This window comes from Neovison vison, chromosome 1 (assembly GCF_020171115.1).
Source record: "Neovison vison isolate M4711 chromosome 1, ASM_NN_V1, whole genome shotgun sequence".
In the NCBI taxonomy this organism is placed as follows: Eukaryota; Metazoa; Chordata; class Mammalia; order Carnivora; family Mustelidae; genus Neogale; species Neogale vison.
Genome location: NC_058091.1, coordinates 117,572,169 through 117,590,241, shown reverse-complemented (window position 1 = coordinate 117,590,241; position 18,073 = coordinate 117,572,169). Strand labels below are relative to the sequence as shown.

At 53.7% G+C, this 18,073-nt stretch overlaps 1 protein-coding gene across 3 annotated transcripts in view; it reads left to right on the top strand.

The window, feature by feature from the left end:
- Positions 1–18,073, top strand: part of SCUBE3 (signal peptide, CUB domain and EGF like domain containing 3) — a 36,941-nt gene that overhangs the window by 11,114 nt on the left and 7,754 nt on the right. For 2 of the 3 annotated variants that reach the window (XR_006385204.1, XM_044254919.1), the window contains exons 2-18: positions 1,644–1,766; positions 3,086–3,211; positions 5,596–5,730; positions 7,145–7,270; positions 7,448–7,564; positions 9,500–9,547; positions 11,875–11,991; positions 13,656–13,778; positions 14,247–14,363; positions 14,815–14,940; positions 15,232–15,348; positions 15,469–15,573; positions 15,864–15,980; positions 16,292–16,450; positions 16,691–16,906; positions 17,287–17,448; positions 17,654–17,821. Coding sequence is in view for 2 of the 3 variants with exons in the window: in XM_044254919.1 (XP_044110854.1) it covers positions 1,644–1,766; positions 3,086–3,211; positions 5,596–5,730; positions 7,145–7,270; positions 7,448–7,564; positions 9,500–9,547; positions 11,875–11,991; positions 13,656–13,778; positions 14,247–14,363; positions 14,815–14,940; positions 15,232–15,348; positions 15,469–15,573; positions 15,864–15,980; positions 16,292–16,450; positions 16,691–16,906; positions 17,287–17,448; positions 17,654–17,821 (2,202 nt within the window). In the remaining variant the exon portion in view is untranslated. The remainder of the gene's footprint in view (positions 1–1,643; positions 1,767–3,085; positions 3,212–5,595; positions 5,731–7,144; positions 7,271–7,447; positions 7,565–9,499; positions 9,548–11,874; positions 11,992–13,655; positions 13,779–14,246; positions 14,364–14,814; positions 14,941–15,231; positions 15,349–15,468; positions 15,574–15,863; positions 15,981–16,291; positions 16,451–16,690; positions 16,907–17,286; positions 17,449–17,653; positions 17,822–18,073) is intronic. The other variant, XM_044254926.1, reaches the window with a different exon arrangement.

Sequence of the window (18,073 nt, the reverse complement as noted above, 5' to 3'; positions counted from 1 at the left end):
GCTCAGAAGACTGGAGGCAGGATATTTGGGGGCACTTCTCCAAATTTCAGTTCTCTTCTTTGCCCCAGGAAGCCTCAGTCCTGCCCCCGAAGCATGCCTTGAAACCTAAAATCAGAGGACAACTAACTGTTTCAAGCTAGGACTCCCCGGTATCTATAAATTGGAGGGATTACTGGCCCACTCATTCATTCACATTCTGTTAAAATATATCAAGCACCTTAAGGATTTGGATCCCATAGTTTGGGGAGTGCGGCCTGAGAATCAGCATTTTAACAAAAGCCAGGCAAGGTTACAGTCCGCTGTCTTGATTGCAAATCCCATTTCTTTATTTGCAGGTGGCTACCTCTATGCTTGGGTTCCCCAGTTCACAGTTCGAAGTAGTCCCTTCCTCCTCTCATCTTCCTTTTCACAGAGATTCTCCAGCCTGGCTGCCTGTTGGACTCACCTGGGGAGCCTTCAAAAAATACTGTGGGCTCGTTGACCAGGACCTCTGGTCATCGTTGACCAGGGCATCTCCTAGGGGAGTTAACTCTAACGACGCGTAGCCAGGGGTGAGGAACCCCCTCACCTTATGTCTGCTGTGTCTGTGGCACTCAACCACACCCTACCTCATGTTCCTTGTCTCTCCTTCTGGCTGGGCCGAGTCAACAGTCTTCAGCACAGTACCTTTTGCAAACACACCCCGTAATACGTTCTCAATTGAATGCAACCTGTTGCCATATTTTAGGTCTCCTTTATCTGCACCGTAACGTTGCCCCCAAAGTTGGATTCTTTTGCCCAAAGAGGATAAATGGTTTTCTTGGCTCTGTCCTTTCAGAACCATCCTCTTTCTGCTAGATCTTGCGTGGCCTCTTCCTTCAGCAGAGCTCTGTGAGGAGCACCGCGTGTCCGAGTGAGCCAGGAGTGAGAGGAGTACCTTGGGTTAGGTGGGTGAGTTCAGGGTGGTGGGCTGGACAAGCCAGAGGCAGCCAGAGAGTCACAAGAGCCCCACTGATCAGGCTTCAGGTTGCTGGTACCAGCCCCTGCCCAGTCCTGGTCCTCTGCTGTTGACAGCACAAGGGCTGAGGGAAATCTTCAGGATGGAACTTCTTTCCTCTAAAGATTCTTGGCGCCGTGGTGGGCAAGTGGGAGCAGGCCTGGTCTCAAGCAGAACTGTGAGGCTGAAGAGGATTCCTCGGGTGCCCTGTCTTCTCCCTTTCTTCCTTCCATTATCGAGGGCCGCGGGACCCTGCCACTTTCCCAGAGGCCACTGTCCCCATGCCTCTCCCCCGCCCCCCAAGTCTGCTTCCAAGAGAGGTAAACTAATTCACACTAAGTTGAATATTTCTAATCAAGGTAAGTGTGCTACCCAGTCCAAGGGGTTTTGTTTGTTTTTAAATCAAAGAGGCGTATTTCAAATGACGGAATTTTAGCTGTCATTATGGATTAAGTATTTCTGAGGAGAGTGGGGATGCTTTTTGCATTCCTGAAATTACAGTCGACCCACTCTGAAATCCGAAGAGTGTGAAGCCTGCTCTTGGAGGAGGAGGGGTCACGATCCATATTTTAGAGGAGGGGGGCTTTTGCCCTTGAGGAGCCACCTTCAAGACAGCCCTTGGGATGCACTGACAGAGGGTCTCACGTGTCCCCTCTGCCCCTGCCAGATGTGGATGAATGCGTGGAAGGGACCGACAACTGCCACATCGATGCCATCTGCCAGAACACCCCACGGTCGTACAAGTGCATCTGCAAGTCTGGCTACACAGGGGATGGTAAACACTGCAAAGGTGAGGCTGGGAGGGCGCCCGGGAGGGGAGGTCAGTGCCACTGCCCTTGGCCATACTGTGCATGACAGTAGGCCTGCAGTCCCGCAGGCTCCAGGAAGGGGGTTGGGAGGGGTGGCTGTTCTTACCCCAGAGAGGGCACCATGGAGGCTAGCTGAGGCTCTGGTGGGAAGAGTTCACAGCCTCCCAGCTTGGCTGGGTGGGGAGTCAGAATCATGGGACTGAGGCCTGAGGTGCCATGACATTGGAACCTCCATCTTTAGACCCTTCTACCGTTCCCACATAGGAAGAGAACAGACAGTTTACCCCAGGGGGAATTCATACCATGAACAAACACATTCTTCCCTTCTCATAATTAAAGCCATGCAAATTAAGGCATGCTTCAGATATTATTTTCAATGTATGACCTTTCAAGTGTGGTTAAACACGTGAAGAAAAATTTCAAGTGTGGTTAAACACGTGAAGAAAAACAAGGTACCCAGAGATCCAAGTCCACATTCTCTGTCCCCACATTTAAACACACCCTTGTGAGTCTTCCAGGTAGCCTGGGACATTGGACAATCCCAGTGACTAGTGATCATTCTGTCCATCCTCCTTTGAGCCTGTCTGTAGCAGACAAGGTACACTCATTAATTCTTGGTGACATTATAAATTGAAAAGTGATTTTGTCATACCTAACAGGAATCTTAAAAGGTTAATTATACCCTTTGACCCAGAATTTTATTCTCAGGGACTTATTCAAGAGAAATTCAAAGAAACAAAATAATACTGGAGAAGATATTCTTTTTGCATTATTTATGATAGTAAAATAAATGGAAGAAATCCGACAATAGCAGAAGGATGAATAAATTATGATATAGTGACAAACAAAATATTCTGCAACCACGTACCATGGTGATTAGAAAGACTGGGTGGAGACATATGAAAATGTTTATGACTTGTTTATTTAGATTGATTGATAGAGAGGGGATGGGGAGGAGCAGAGGGAGGGGGAGAGAGAGAATCCTAAGCAGGCTGTATGCACAGCGTGGAGCCTGATGCAAGGCTCGAACGCACAACCCTGAGATCATGACCTGAGTCAAATCAAGATCATGACACTTAACCAGCTGAACTACCCAGGTGCCCCTATGACTTAAGTTGAGATGAAAACAGCAAAATGCAAAATGGTTTGTAGGCTATGAAAGTAACTATGAAAACACACATACACAGAGACAATATATACACATACATACATATATTCAGACCACCACAGGGCTGGCCCAGGGGTGGACAGTGGGGGGCATGCTGGTGGGCCAGCTGCCTCAGATCCTCTTTGCCCACAGATGTGGATGAGTGTGAACGAGAAGACAATGCCGGTTGTGTGCACGACTGTGTCAACATCCCTGGCAATTACCGATGCACCTGCTATGACGGCTTCCACCTGGCACATGACGGACACAACTGTCTGGGTGAGCCAAGGGCAGGGAGAGGAGGTGTGGGCAGGTGGGCTGTCTTGTGGGGAAGGAGCCGTTTCTGGCACTTCCCACTGCCCAGGCAAGGAGAGGAAGGTGATCAAAAAGCTGCATTCTTGCAAAATAGAAAACAAGGTCAGCCTCCCCTTTGAGACCAGGTGCTGAGGATGAAATAATCCTGGGGCTGGATGAAAAACATCAGAGGAGATGCTGCTAGAAAATGCTCCCAGGTCAAGGGCCGGAAGATGACAATAGTGGGTGGAGATGTAGGGAGCAGAGCATGGCGGGAAGGTGATTTGGCTCCACGCTTCAGTAAATGGGAGGAATGTTTGATGATGACAACGATGCCCCCCATGGGTCCTGAGGAGCCTCTGACCCTTAAAGACTGGCTTTCTTCCAGCTCGTCCTATAATCTCCAGGCCCTCCTCTCCTTACTTCTTAGGCCTCCATCTGACCTGATCCTTGACCCAGGAGCTGGGTCAGAGATAGGAGAATCTCTAAGGAACTCCCCTTAACTTTGGTCTGTTATCACTTTGGAAAATTACTGGGACCATGTCGGATTCTTCTGCAAGTAGCAACACTGAAGCCCATAGCAGAAAAGGATTTGAAATGTGAAGCCAGGGGTCCTTTTTCAAATTCTTCCTGGTGTCAGAACAAAAGTAGGAGACTAGAGGACTAGAAGACCAGGGAATGAGAGAGGAGGAATGATGCTCAGAAAAGTGGCTAGGCTTCTTCCCCACCTGACCAAACTGATGAATGATCTGAGGCTCCATTAGTCTAGGACAGCCTACAGAGCTGCCTCTAGACCCAGTCATGTCCCATTTTGGGGCCAGGCTTTTAGGTTTCTATTCCCAACCCGGGCCTCTACAGCCTGAGCCCTGCTGGGCCCGTCCCCGCAGCCCTGGCCTTCTCTTCTACTAGGGAAGGATCTCACTTCTTCTCTGCCCAGTCACCCAAGAGGGCCTCTTTAGGGACTCCCTCAGAAAGAGAAGTGATGAGTTTCCCACCGGACGAGAAGTTCTTTGATTGCCTTTCACCTTTCTAAGCCCCTGATTCTCACCAAGTCTTGTTTCCCTGTGTCTTGGGGAGAACTAACTAGAAGTTAAGAGAATGAGTAGGTATGCAAAGAGCAAGGGGGAGCAAAGTTCTACCTAACCCTACCCTTGGGGTTCAAAGTCTCAACTCAACCGCTGACTTGTAGGGAAACCCTAAGTCATCCATGCCCTGGGCCTCAGTTTCTCCACTGAGAATTAGAGGAAGGAACTTGGCTAAAGAGCAGCAAAATCACAAGGTTGCATAGAAGGGAGCAAACAGAAGGATGGACAGTAGGATGGGACAGTGGGAAGACAAGAATGGGGAGAAGTCAGGGCTATAGTGAGAGAGGGGGAAGGGACAGGAATAAGGCAAAGGAAAGCATACCTCCTTGACTTTACACCAGGTCCCTCTCTCAGGCAGGAGCCTGCTGGATCTGTACCCTTCTGCCCTTGGCCACAAGGGGGAAAGGACAGGGTTTTAGGGCTCAGCAGGGAGGATGGGAAGAGAGGGGCAGAATAGGGCCTTAGGAGCTCAAATTCCAGCTACTCTGTTTGGAGACCAATCTCCCGGATGCCTGCTGGGCCAAGAAAAACCAAGAAGGGCTAGGGACTGGGGAGGGCAGTAGGTAGCACAGAGATGGAGTCAAGGCATTGAAGTGGGAGCCCCAGGATAAGCTTGGCTCTGGGACTTGGGGGTGGTGATTTGGGGTGGTAATTAGGGTGTGGCCTGGCGGCTCTCCTCCCACCCCTCCCCGCCAAGCCACCAGACTGTTTTGTTAAACCAAAATAGGAGAAAGGCTAGGGACTATGGCAGCAAGCCCAGGCTTGGGGGGAGGGGAGGAAGGACGGGGCCGTGGCCTGTCCACAGAAATGGTCCCTGCCCGGCAAGGAGTTGAGGCTTGCTGCCTTTACCCATGTTGGCCCCCAGACTTAGCACCATGGCCACAGCTCTCCCTGCACTTGGAGCCAGTTCCAAGTTCTCTCATTCCCTGGCTGCAGCCATGCCCCAGCTCCTCTCCTTGACCCATCCCCATCCTTACCGCCATCCCTGTTCCTCTTGCCCTGGCTCCTTTCCTCATTTCCTCTGTGCTCACACCCAATTCCAACAAGTGAGGGAAAGGGAGCAAATCCTCACATGGGAGAGACAGGTTCAACTTTCCCCTCTCCACTGGCTTAGCTCCCCAGCTCTGCCCTTGGAGGGCAGCCTCTTCAAGAGCAGGGGAACATTAACTGATGAGTGAGTGAGAGAACTTTCCGGCCTAAGGCTGGGTGCTGCATTGGAGTGGGGAGGCACACTCTGGAGCCTGGCCTCCATCCCACGGCCTCACCGACCACCCACCCTAACAGATGTGGACGAGTGCGCCGAGGGCAACGGTGGCTGTCAGCAGAGCTGCGTCAACATGATGGGCAGCTATGAGTGCCACTGCCGGGAGGGCTTCTTCCTCAGCGACAACCAGCACACCTGCATCCAGCGGCCAGAAGGTCAGCCCACGACCCGGGAGGGCCCAGCCCTGTGCTCCCAGGCTTCTCTATTGAGGGTGTTTTCCCTCAATACCCGCTAGGACTCCGCCTCTGTTCTCAACTCCACTGGCTCCTTCCTCTCTCATCCCTCAACCCAGTCACATCCTGAGGGCTCCATGGACAGATACCGGGTTGGAGCAAAATCTGGGGGAATTTGTTTGGGGTTGGGATCAGTGTGGGGTTGAGGTTACTATAGGGTGTCCTCTGTATCCCGACTCAAAGTGGGTCAGTTAGGCATGACATTGCCTAATCGTGGATGGCTGAGCTCTAAGCTGCTGTTATCTGAGGGTCTCACCCATGCCTTATTCGTTGGATGGGATAGGGGCCGTAAGGCAGGAAGAGGGGGCTACTGTCTGTTTCTGTGACTCTGCCTCCCACTCCCACCCCAAGGCCGTGACATCCCTGAGCGCAGGGATTATGTCTAATTTGTCTTTTGATCTCCAGAACCTAATATACTGCTCTGCGTGTAGTGGGGAGCTTTATACGTATTTGTTGAGTAAAATCTTCTAGTAATGAGGGGCACTCAGCTGGCCCAGTTGGTGGGACACGTGACTCTTGGTCTTGGGTTGTGAGCTGGAGCCCCAAGAAGGGTGCAGAGTTTACTTTAAAAAAATCTTATGGTTATTATCAGTACCAATTACTTCCCACCCACATTATTATCTTCTTTCTGGTTTGACTGTACACTCTTTGCGGAAAGAGATCATGTTTGTTTGTTTTAAAGATTTTAAGTAATCTCCACACCCGACATGGGGCTCAGACTTACAGCCCTGAGATCAAGAGTTGCACGCTCCACCAACTGAGCCAGCCAGGTGACCCAAGAGATGTGGATTGTTTTGCTTTTTTCTGGGTCCTTCCTTTTTTTTTTTTTAAGATTTTATTGATTTGACAGACAGAGCTCACAGTAGGCAGAGAGGCAGGCAGAGGGAGAGGGGGGAAGCAGGCTCCCTGCTGAGCAGAGAGCCTGATGCGGGGGTCGATCCCAGGACCCTGAGATCATGACCTGAGCTGAAGGCAGAGGCTTAACCCACTGAGCCAACCAGGTGCAACTGGGTCCTTCCTAAATCCACCAGTACCTAGCACAGTGCTGGGTAACTATAAGACACTGCTTTTTGGTTGTCTGAAGGAGAGGGTGCTTGTGCAGGGTTTTGGGGGGTTGGGTATCAATACCTATACATCATTCAGAATGGCTCTGTCCCCCACTCATTAGCACCCAGCTCTGGGCAGGATGGGGGCTGGCAAGGGGGAGTTCCTCTCCGGCCTCTGTTGCAGCTTCAGTGGATTCCCTCACACTCCTAGGCCCCACTGTCCCATTCCTTCCTCCTCCTCCAGGCATCCAGGGTTGCAGAACACTCACCACCCTCCTCTTCCCTTTTAGAAGGAATGAATTGCATGAATAAGAACCACGGCTGTGCTCACATTTGCCGGGAGACCCCCAAAGGGGGTATTGCCTGTGAATGCCGCCCTGGCTTCGAGCTCACCAAGAACCAACGGGACTGTAAACGTGAGATAACTGGGATGGTGGTGGGAGAGAAGGAGTGACAAAGAGCAAGTGCATGGGGACTGGGCAGCAAGACGCGGGAGGAAGAAGGAACATGGGAGCGGCAACTAGAGCAGAGGGCCAGTCTCCGGGCTGCCCAAGGAGCAGCACGCTGACAGGTCTCCCACCCTCTCTGCACAGTGACGTGCAACTATGGCAATGGTGGCTGCCAGCATACGTGCGATGACACAGAGCAGGGTCCCCGGTGTGGCTGCCACGTCAAGTTTGTGCTCCATACGGACGGGAAGACTTGCATCGGTGGGTGAGGCCCCTGTACGGGACTCCACCGGGAATGGGGGCACCAGGGAAGGGGGGAGCACCTGGGGCCTGGGTGCTGGGCGCAGAATGACCGGTGAGTGGACTGAAGAGCCGGACCACAAGGCCAGGTCTAGTGAGGAACAACTCTGGGAGCCTGCAGACAACTCTGAGAGCTCACCCTCTTCTCCTCCCCGGCCCACGAGCTCTCCTGCCCCATCCCCAGGGCCCCGGCCATCTTCTTTACCCAGGATAAAGTGTTGCCAAAGTGGCAATAAAACAACCAGCCCTGATCTGACAAATGGGGTTTCCTGACTCCAGGCTTCTTCCTCTCTGTCCTGTGTACCCCTGCCCGATCCCCTCCCCCCAGCCCTCATTCCCTTCTGTGCTGCACCTCTGCCTGCAGCCCTCCACTGCCCCAACCGTGCCAGCCTTCCATCCCTCTAGCCCTGGTTGGGGCCTTCTTAAGACCTGGATCCCTTGTCCTGAATTCCTAGGCCCCACCTCACATACGTTCAGGTATCATAGATGGGTTTAATTCCTTGATCCCTAAAGTTTAATTCCTCACCCCTTCTGTCTTTAGGACTTTTGTGAAGGCCAATTACTATGTGCTCACAGACTGCTGAGAAAGACGATGGGACAACCCTGGAGAAGGGGGAAATGGAAGGGAAGGGTTTGGGCCCAGGGAAGGGCTATGTCTGGAGCCAGGCAGGAGCGAGCGTGTTCTGTGGGCAAGGGTATTTACAGGCGCTGGTCATCTCAAGGGCTACAACATGCAGAGGACGAGGAAGCGTGAACACAGTCGCTCTGTGCATTTGTCAGAGATGTGACATTCAGCTTAAGAACTAGACTCTCCCCATCTCTCTCCAGCGACCCTACCCCTCTCTGCAGACAGCACTATCCTAGCCCCCAGACACAAGAACAGGGGAGCAAATGATGCTCTTAAAGGTGTCCTCTGAGCACCTGCTCCAGACTCGCACAAAGGGCTCTAAATGTCTTTAATTAAACTCTCTCCCACTCCATGTTTCCCTCTGAACTAACCCTTCAAAGACCCTGGGACATTTTTAAATCTTCATGTCACCTTCTCCTAGCTGGTTTGTTCCAGCTCCTTTCATTTTTTTTTTCCTCCTAGGTTGAATTCCTCTGCTTCTTAAACCTCCCACCACCCCCTGGACACACTCACACATCCCCAGAGTGCCCCCCCCCCAAAAAACTGCATGCGGTCCCCAAAGAAAAGCTGCATGTATTAGGACGGAGCTTGGACCCATGAATGTGGGGCCAGGTCCTTCTCTGGTTGCCTTCTGTTCAGATAGTCCTGGGCATGGCTGCTTTTGAAAATACCCCTAGTAAGCTTGAGCTCTTCTCTAATGCAAGACCCATTCCGCCTTCTGGACCATGGCCAAGCGAGGCAGAAGAGAGCAAATGAGGCAGCTCTAGGCTTCACGGTTATATTCTTCCCGTGTTCCTCTCCCTCCTCTCCAATAGCCCTTAGTTTGCCTTGCCCTAATCTCATTTTTCTCCCCCGCCCTGGTAGAGGAAACTTCATTGTTCGGGGCCGCCAGGACGTCCACATTTAGTGGGGAGATGGAGAGGGCAGTATAGTTTAGCAAAAAGGGTGGGCACCCTTTGGGATTTGGCAGCTTATAAGATTTGAGACTGCATCCCAGCTCTGCCTTTGGCATGCTGTGTGGTACTGGGCCCAAGATGGCCCCTCTCTGGGACTCTGTTTTCCCTCAGTCACCTGGTGGGAACCTGGCTTCTTTGAGGATACTGGGCAGGACAAGGCTGGGAGCTAAGTGTAGGAGCCCCCGGGCGCATCACTTGGGGCTAGTGGTTTGGGGCTACAGGGGTGGAGGAGGGTGGGGAGGGGGCAGGGGCCCAGTGGGCCCCAGTGGCTGTTGCCCAGCATCTAAACAGCTTTTTTACAATGTCAAACAGGGGAAAGGCGGCTAGAGCAGCACATCCCCCCTCAGGCCGTTTCTAATGGTAAATATGTCTGCTCTCTCCGCTTGCTCTCACTGGCTTGCTAGGGGAAGGGCTAACCCGCTGGGGCTCCCACTAACTGCATGCCCACTGGGCCCAGCCTGACTGGACTCCAGCCTACCAGCAGGGCTCCCCTGCAGCCTGGGTACTGGGCCCATGGGGTGACAGGACACCTGAGTCCCCAAGAGCTGGCCCAGGAGCCTTCATGTTGGTTTTGTCTTTCTTTGTTCCTGTCTCTCTCCTCTCCTGCTTCTTCCTGCCACCCTGTCCCTCTCCCATCTTCTAACAACTCACCCCTTTCCAACCATCTGCCCCTTCCCTCTCTCTGCCTTCCACACAGCAAAAGACCCAGCAGCTCCCGCTCACCCGTTGTGCCCATTAGGTGGCTGAGACAGGGGTGGAATAGAGTTCGAGGCCATCCCCTCCTTGGGGCCGTGTCCTTGGGTTCTTACCCACACCAGCTCACAGTCCCAGTGCCACTCACCATTTTGTCCCACCATAACGGGTGCCAGCATGACATCTGAATTCAGACTGACCTGAGTTTGAATCCTGCCCCTGCCACTTTCCAACTATATGACCTCCAGGAAGCTACTTTCTTTTCTGAGCCTCAGTTAATTCTTCTGTAGACAGGGAGACAGAGTTCTCCCTTTGGGTTGCTGAGAAAACCGAGACCGTGTGTGCAGAGTGTCTAAGTGCCTGGCACAGAGCAAGTACGGATTAAACTGTGGTTTAATACCACGACCTGAAGAGCTGTCCCAACCCTGGCCTGGTGAACACTGCCCTGCGGGGGAGGGCAGCTATGCCCGGCTCCTTGGTCTGACCTGGATGGACATCATGTCAGCTCCACGGCTCCCAACCCGGGTCCCTCCGAACCCACCCAGTCTTGGCACAGGATCTCTGTTCCTCTCTCCCCGCTCTAGGGCTTGGGGCACCTCTTCTTATGCTAGAGCACTCTTGGGAGAATGACTAGGCTTGGAGACTGAATTCAAGTTTCCCTCCCAGGTTCCTCCCATGGTCTTGGGGAACCACAGGAGACCAGGGTGGGAATGGCACACAGGAGATGCCACTGTGGCTACTCCCAACCTGGGCATTTGAGCAAACAGGGCATGACTGGGGACCAACAGGCAGAGTTGGGCTTCTTCTAGAATCCTTGCATTGGTGGTCTCCTTGGTGACAAGGCCTGGGTTTTAGGACTGAAAGATTCAAGAAGATGATAGTATTCTCTGCTGCTTTTCTCATTCAGTTCCCTTGATTCAGAGAACCACTCTCTTTTCTTCTCTCAGAGAGAGCTTTGGATTTTGTCTCTCCAAAGGGAGAGATCCAGGGCCTCCTCAGAGGATGGCCTGCGCCTCCTCCAGAGTCCCTGCATCGGGGCCTTGTGCTGTTTGAACTGATGATTTTCCCCTGAGTTTACCTGACTCTCCTGGGCTGCAGTTTAGACTTGTTTATGTCCTGCTCTGAATTCAGGAAATAGGGAGAGGGACCCGTCCATACTCCCCCTATTATGACCCCCACGGCAAAGAGAGAACTTACTTTGACTTAGCTTTGAGGTTCTCTGGCTCTCATCTACCTTCTTATACCCTGCCTTGTCCTCTGGATTCTTCCCCTTTTGTCCCCCTCTTTCACCTAGGCAGTCTCTCCTCATTAGAAAGGAAAACAAACACGGAGCAGCCAGTTATCCCCATCTGGAACTAAAAGGAGGGCTTGGGAGGAGTTGGAGGTAGCTGGGAAGGTGCTGGGAAATGACCAAGTATGTGCCTCTCCTCTGAGGATGAGCGGTCAGGCCTGGAACTGGGATCTTTTTTTAAGATAGCTGAGCAAGGAGGAAGAGAAAGATGAATTGGTGGCCATCCCTTAGCTGTCTTAGGGATCCTCAGGCTCACTCTTCCCAAGACTACCCCACCCTGACACCAGAGAGAGAGTTGGTGGCAAAAAGGAGGAGACCCCTATCTGTCCCTTCTTGTTCCCTGGCAGCCGAGAACCACCCTTCCTTAGCTCCCATCGCTCCCTGCACCCTCCCCGCTCCACCTCCTCCACCCCCTCAGCACATTCCTGCCTGACAGCTCTGGCTTGTACCTGCCTCACTGCTGTCCACCTTGTTTCAATCAAGTAGGGGGCAGGGAAGCGGACTGCTTGGCTGCACTTGTGAGGGGATGGGGGCTGGGAGCGGTGGGAGGAAGGCGGCTGGGAGCCTCCACTGAATGCTCCTTCGAAAGCACGGGAGGCAGCTGAGGCCTTCCCTCGCGCCTCTGTGCTCTCTACTCCCCTCGAGTTTGGGACTCCTCCAAGCTAGTAACCCAATTACCACCCTCCACCTCCTTCCTAAACAGAGACCTGTGCTGTCAACAATGGGGGCTGTGATAGTAAGTGCCACGATGCAGCCACAGGCGTCCACTGCAGCTGCCCCGTGGGCTTCATGCTGCAGCCGGACAGGAAGACCTGCAAAGGTAAGGGCTCTCAGAGGACAGGAGCATCGGGGCAAGGGGCTGAGGTTGGGACCAGAGATACACTACCTATTACAGGAGCTCCTCAAGGCTGTCCTGATTATAAAGAACTGAGGGTATGGCTAAGGCTTGTTTCTTGTCCGCCTTTCCCACCTCAGCTCAAGGGGCACAAAAGTCTGGCCAGCACTGCTCCCTGCCCCAACCCAACATTGTTTTCCTTACTCTCATTACTATCCCCCTACGGGTCCCTAACCCTCTTGCTTAATGAACATGCCATTCTCATTTGTCCCTAGGTCTAGAAGGATATTTGAGCCCTGTGTGTGTGTGTACAAGGTCACAGATGTGTTCCATAACCTTCTTAACCCACATTCCCCAGACCTTTCCAAGTGGAAAGGCTACACTGGTCAGAGGGAGAAGAGGGTGGCAGTTGGGAGTGCTGATGCTGGAGCCTGGCTACCTGGGCTCAGACACCAGCTCTGCGATCCTGGGCAAGTTACTTAGTGTCTGTGCCTCAGTTCCACTACAATAATGGTGCTTGTCGTAAGGATTAGATCAGTTAAATATAAATTTATATATAAAGTACTTAGAATAGTACCTGAAAAATGCTAAGTGTCTTGTGTTAACTATTACTGTGGTATAATTTCCCACATTGCCCATCCTGTTCTTCCTTTTATTAAGCCCGGTCTGGGAGAAAGGTGGAGTGGGGGAGGAAAAAGGGAGGGTAGCCTTACTGAAAATAATGATTCATCAGGTCTGTGTCCCCTGGTCACAAGGAGGACTGGAAAGAGGACTGGGCTCCTTCTTTTGTCTTTTGGCCCAGCAGCTGGCAGAGAGGATGGGGAGACAGGGAGGGCTGGGGCAGCAGGTCAGACAGCCAGAGTTGAGAGGTTTCCTGCTGGGAAGAACTGTTGACAGGTATGCTGAGAGTAAAGTGGAAGACGGCCCTCTCTGCCCCCTCCCCCAAGTAGGGGTGAGTAGCCTGGGTCCTGTCTGCCACCAGCTTGGGGAACTTGACCTCAGGAAGGAAGCTGCTCACGGGGCCCCCCTTCCCTTCCTAGTGCTGAAAGCTGCCTCAGGCCTGAGCCTCTCCAGACCTCTCCCAATCCAGCCCCCTGCCTGGCCCCACCCCTCCCCCAGCAGCTACCCAGCCTCACTGGCTCTCCTGGAGGTCCTGTGCCTGACTCTCTCCTAGCTCCTCCTCTCTGAGGGGCTGCCCCTTTGAATCTCCACCTCTCTGTGCCAGCCCCCACACCATCACCTAGGGCTCTCGGGTCAGGAGGGGTAGGGGACATCAAGGGATAAACTTTATCCACCAGCCTTTTGGCAAAGGGCCGTCATCACAGAATGAAGGGCAGAAACTAGCCCCCTGATTCAAATGCCTACCTACTTCCTACTCCAGGCAATTCCCTGTGGGCCTGACTCTGCTTCCCATCTGCCCCTTTCTAACAGGGTTCAGTCTCAGGAAAGGTGTTCCTAATGACCACAGATCCCATGAATAGGGAAGAAACAGAGACTAGAGAGTGAGAGAGGAGTCAGAATGGCAGGCCCAGGGCTCTGCTTGATTTTCTCTGTCTCTGTGAGGGAGGGAGGGAGGTCATCTCCTTATTTGTTGTCCCCAGGCTTTGGTTATCACCTTTGGTTCTCTCTACTTTGTCCTGCTTCCCCAGACATAGACGAGTGCCGCTTGAACAACGGGGGCTGTGACCACATTTGCCGCAACACAGTGGGCAGCTTTGAATGCAGCTGCAAGAAGGGCTATAAGCTTCTCATCAATGAGAGGAACTGCCAGGGTGAGCAGACATGGGCCAAGGGGAAAGACTTGGGAGAGGTCCTAGGGGTAGGAGAGCTTCAAGGAGGCCAGAGCGCCAAAGTCTGAGAAAGTCAGTGGATACAATGGAGAGTATCCATAAGCAGTGTCCTGCTGAAATTAGCAAATGTACCCCTTCCTCTTGACAGACCAGCTCTGCCTTGCTCTTGGCAAGGAGGAGGAATGGATTTCTCCCTAATTCAAATCCTCGGCAGGATCTGACCTGCCTAACCACATATGGTGGCCCTGATCCATGGGCACCAGATCTCAAAGTTCCTGACTCTGAGTGGAGCAGGGACAGGGGATGGGTAGGCACTGCTAAATCGCTGATCCTAGGGCTGGGCCATGAGGGAGGGTCAAGACCCCTCAAGTGGATCCTCCACCTGATCAAAGGGTCCCAAGGTCAAGTATCCCAAGACAGATTCAGTGGCTTGCATCCCTGTTCTTCCAGATATAGACGAGTGTTCTTTTGATCGAACCTGTGACCACATATGCGTCAACACACCGGGAAGTTTCCAGTGCCTCTGCCATCATGGCTACCTGCTATATGGTGTCACCCACTGTGGGGGTAAGCCAGCAAATTCAGACCCTCCACCACCGGTCCCCTCTCACCTCCATACCCTTTTGCTAAACAAGTTCCTGAGTTAGTCTGTGGCTCTGGGCAGTTCCCAGGGGCATGTGCCATGTCTGTGTCCATTGTATGACCTGGGAGAAATTAAGACACAACTAAGAGACAAGATCAAGGAACAGCATTCTGCCTCTATAATTTCTATCCCCTACCTGTCGCTGCTTCTTGACTCCCATCCTCAACTTCCAAATTCTAGCTCCAGGGGTATGAAGGAGTGGAAGGCTTTAAAAAGCTTGTCAGCTGGGCCCCTTCCCAGTCAGTCGTTCTTTGGGGCAGAGATAAGGGAGCGAGGTCCTTCCTGGAACTCTAAGCAGAGGTCCTCCCTCACTGCCTGCTCTGTGGCTCCTGCTCCGCCCTGCCATTGTTGGTGTCTCCCTACTCCTTCCCCCAGATGTGGATGAGTGCAGCATCAACCGTGGAGGTTGCCGCTTCGGCTGCATCAACACTCCTGGCAGCTACCAGTGTACCTGTCCCAGTGGCCAGGGCCGGCTGCACTGGAACGGCAAAGATTGCACAGGTGGGCAACACCCTCTGCTGGCCAGAGCTGGCACTGCACTCTAGCGAGGTTGGAAATTGGGGTCTTGGAAGTGGGGTCCTTCCACGCTGAAGAAGCTGTGAGGCCATAGGGGAGGAGAATGTAGTCATTTGAGTTAGAGACATGAAGTTTCTGGTAAAGAATCCCCTCATCAGTCTCTGTTTACAGTCACAGTTCTGCAGGTAGCTAATTCTCTTCCTCCAAATTAGCAAATCATGGAGGAGGGTGGGAGAGGAAGGCCCTCTCCTCCTCAGGTCTCTCTCCCCTTCCTAGAGCCGGTAAAATGTCAAAGCAGTCCTGGTGCCTCGAAAGCCATGCTCAGCTGCAACCGGTCTGGCAAGAAGGACACCTGTGCCCTGACCTGCCCCTCCCGGGCCCGGTTTTTGCCAGGTACATGAGGCTGGCAGGGAGGAAAGTGCAGGGAGCTCTTCTGCTTCCCTTGCATTACTCCAACCAGTAGGTGTTGGGGGTGGGGGCAGGTCAGAGCTGTGACAGAACCCCTTCTCTCAGAGTCTGAGAATGGCTTCACGGTGAGCTGTGGCACCCCCAGCCCGAGGGCCACTCCAGCCCGAGCTGGCCCCACCGGGAACAGCACAAACTCCAACCACTGCCATGGTGAGCACCAGCCCAGAGGCCTTGTTCCCACCTTACTCTCTTACTTAGTAACCCGTTTCTCTTCATTAATCCTCCTGGTCTTACTTTTTCTTGGGTCCCCCCTCCCTTGCTCTGTCATTCTTCAGCCCTTCTGCCTCACTCCCTCTGCCCCTAACATCTGATTCCCCCGGCTTTCATAATCCTTCTCCAGCCAAGCCCCTGGCTTATTGCCCAGCTTCTCAATACCCTCCACAGCAGTTCCCACCCCCACGGGGTCCCCAGGCTGTGCTAAGCTTCTACCATCCCTCTAGAGGCTGCAGTGCTGTCGGTTAAACAGCGGGCCTCCTTCAAGATCAAGGACGCCAAGTGCCGTCTGCATCTGCGAAACAAAGGCAAAATGGAGGAGGCCAGCAGGATCCTGGGGCAAGGTCTGGACTGGGGCTCCCACCCCAATGGGTTGTCTGGCCACCACATCCTTCCCACCCCTCAGCTCCTCTGCTTAGCGAGATCAAAACCGACTGGCGTCCTGAACTCTGGACAGAGCAGGGAAGAGGCTTTGTAGGCATAGGGCCCAAGGAAGTCCTGGGCTATCTCCATTCAAATAATTGGTATCCTACATTAAAGGCAAACTGAAATAGTTGCAGAGGTCTGGTGAGGTCTGTCTGGGTTAGGGTGGAACAGTGAGAGCTGGGAACGAGTACTTTTTCTGCCCCTGGGGTTGACAAGTCCTCTTCCCCAGGTGGTGCCCCCTGCTCTGACTGCCAGGTCACCTTCATCCACCTCAAGTGTGACTCCTCTCGGAAGGGCAAGGGCCGGCGGGCCCGGACCCCTCCAGGCAAGGAAGTCACTCGGCTCACCCTGGAACTGGAGGCAGAGGTCAGAGCCGAAGAAACCACAGGTGGGACTGGGGGCACTGCTGGGAGGAGGGTGGAAGGCAAGGGGTCAGAGGTGGAGAAACCATGGGTCTCAGCAGCGAAAGGAAGGGACAGTGCCTATACCAAGGACAGACCCCACCTAACACCAAGCCCAGGAGCCAGTTTCTTACCATGTCCCTCCTAGCTCCTAGCTTAGCTCCCTGCACTCCTGCTCACAGCCATTTTCTCTGCCTTCCCTGACCCACACCATCATCTACCACCAGCTGCCTGTGGACTCCCCTGCCTCCGACAGCGAATGGAACGGCGGCTGAAAGGGTCCCTGAAGATGCTTAGGAAGTCCATCAACCAGGACCGCTTCCTGCTGCGCCTGGCAGGCCTTGATTATGAACTGGCGCACAAGCCAGGCCCAGGAACTGGGGAGCGAGCAGAGCTGGTAGAGGCCTGTAGGCCTGGGCAGCACCGCACCGGGGCTAAGTGTGGTAAGGGAGCTTGCTGGGGAAAAGGGGAGCAGGGGAGTGGGGAAGGCCCAACTTGGGCCTGCCTCAGAGCAGGACACTTTAAGGCCTCAGCTGTACCTCAGATTGTGAGGCAGCCAAAACCCTCCCGCCTATCATCCTCTTCTCCCTGGTCCCAGGCTGAAATCTAGAGGGATATCAGGTCTAGAGGGGTCACCAACCCTCCTGTATGTGGCTTTGCCCCCTGATCTTCCTTCCCAAGCAGGATTCTCTCTCTTCCCAGACAAAGAGCCATGCTCCTTGAATTGGTGGGGGGGCGGGGGGTGGGGAAGGAGGGGGAATCCCAGGCCTGGGTGGCGGGAAATAGGGGGGGTGGGTGGCTAGCGCGGCCGACTCTCCCTCAGTCAGCTGCCCGCAGGGAACGTATTACCACGGCCAGACGGAGCAGTGTGTGCCATGCCCAGCGGGCACCTTCCAGGAGAGAGAAGGGCAGCTCTCCTGCGACCTTTGCCCTGGGAGTGATGCCCACGGGCCTCTCGGAGCCACCAACGCCACCACGTGTGCAGGTGCCAGGGGAACAAACAATACAGAGCGGGGTAGGGTGGGCACTGGGACGCCCACGGGCATGGGATCTCCTAAGGGCAGGCCCAGGCTCCAGACCACTCTCCTCGTCAGCGTCCTGTTTGTGTGCCTCTGTCCCCTGAGACTGGGTAATCCTATGGGGATGACCAGAACCATCCCCATCAGAGCTGGGCCCTTGATTCATTGCAGGTCAGTGCCTGGCTGGCCAATACTCCATAGACGGGTTCAAGCCCTGCCAGCCATGTCCACGCGGCACCTACCAACCTGAAACAGGACGGACCTTGTGCTTCCCATGTGGTGGGGGCCTCACCACTAAGCATGAGGGGGCCATCTCCTTCCAAGACTGTGACACCAAAGGTGAATGGGCTAGTCACTTGGACACTCACACTCCCCAACTTGAACTGCTTCCAAAAAACTCTCCAAGTCCTCAGAGTCAACCTAAGTGTGTTGCTCCACCTCCTTCCCCAGCCTGGGAAGGGCCCAGCTACCCGACCAGCCATACCATCCCACTCAGAGGACTGTCCTGACCCTCACTGGTCCCAAGTCTAGGAATTAGGGAATGAAAAACAGTCCCATTTACTCCTCTGCTTTGGAAAACTGGTAGCACAT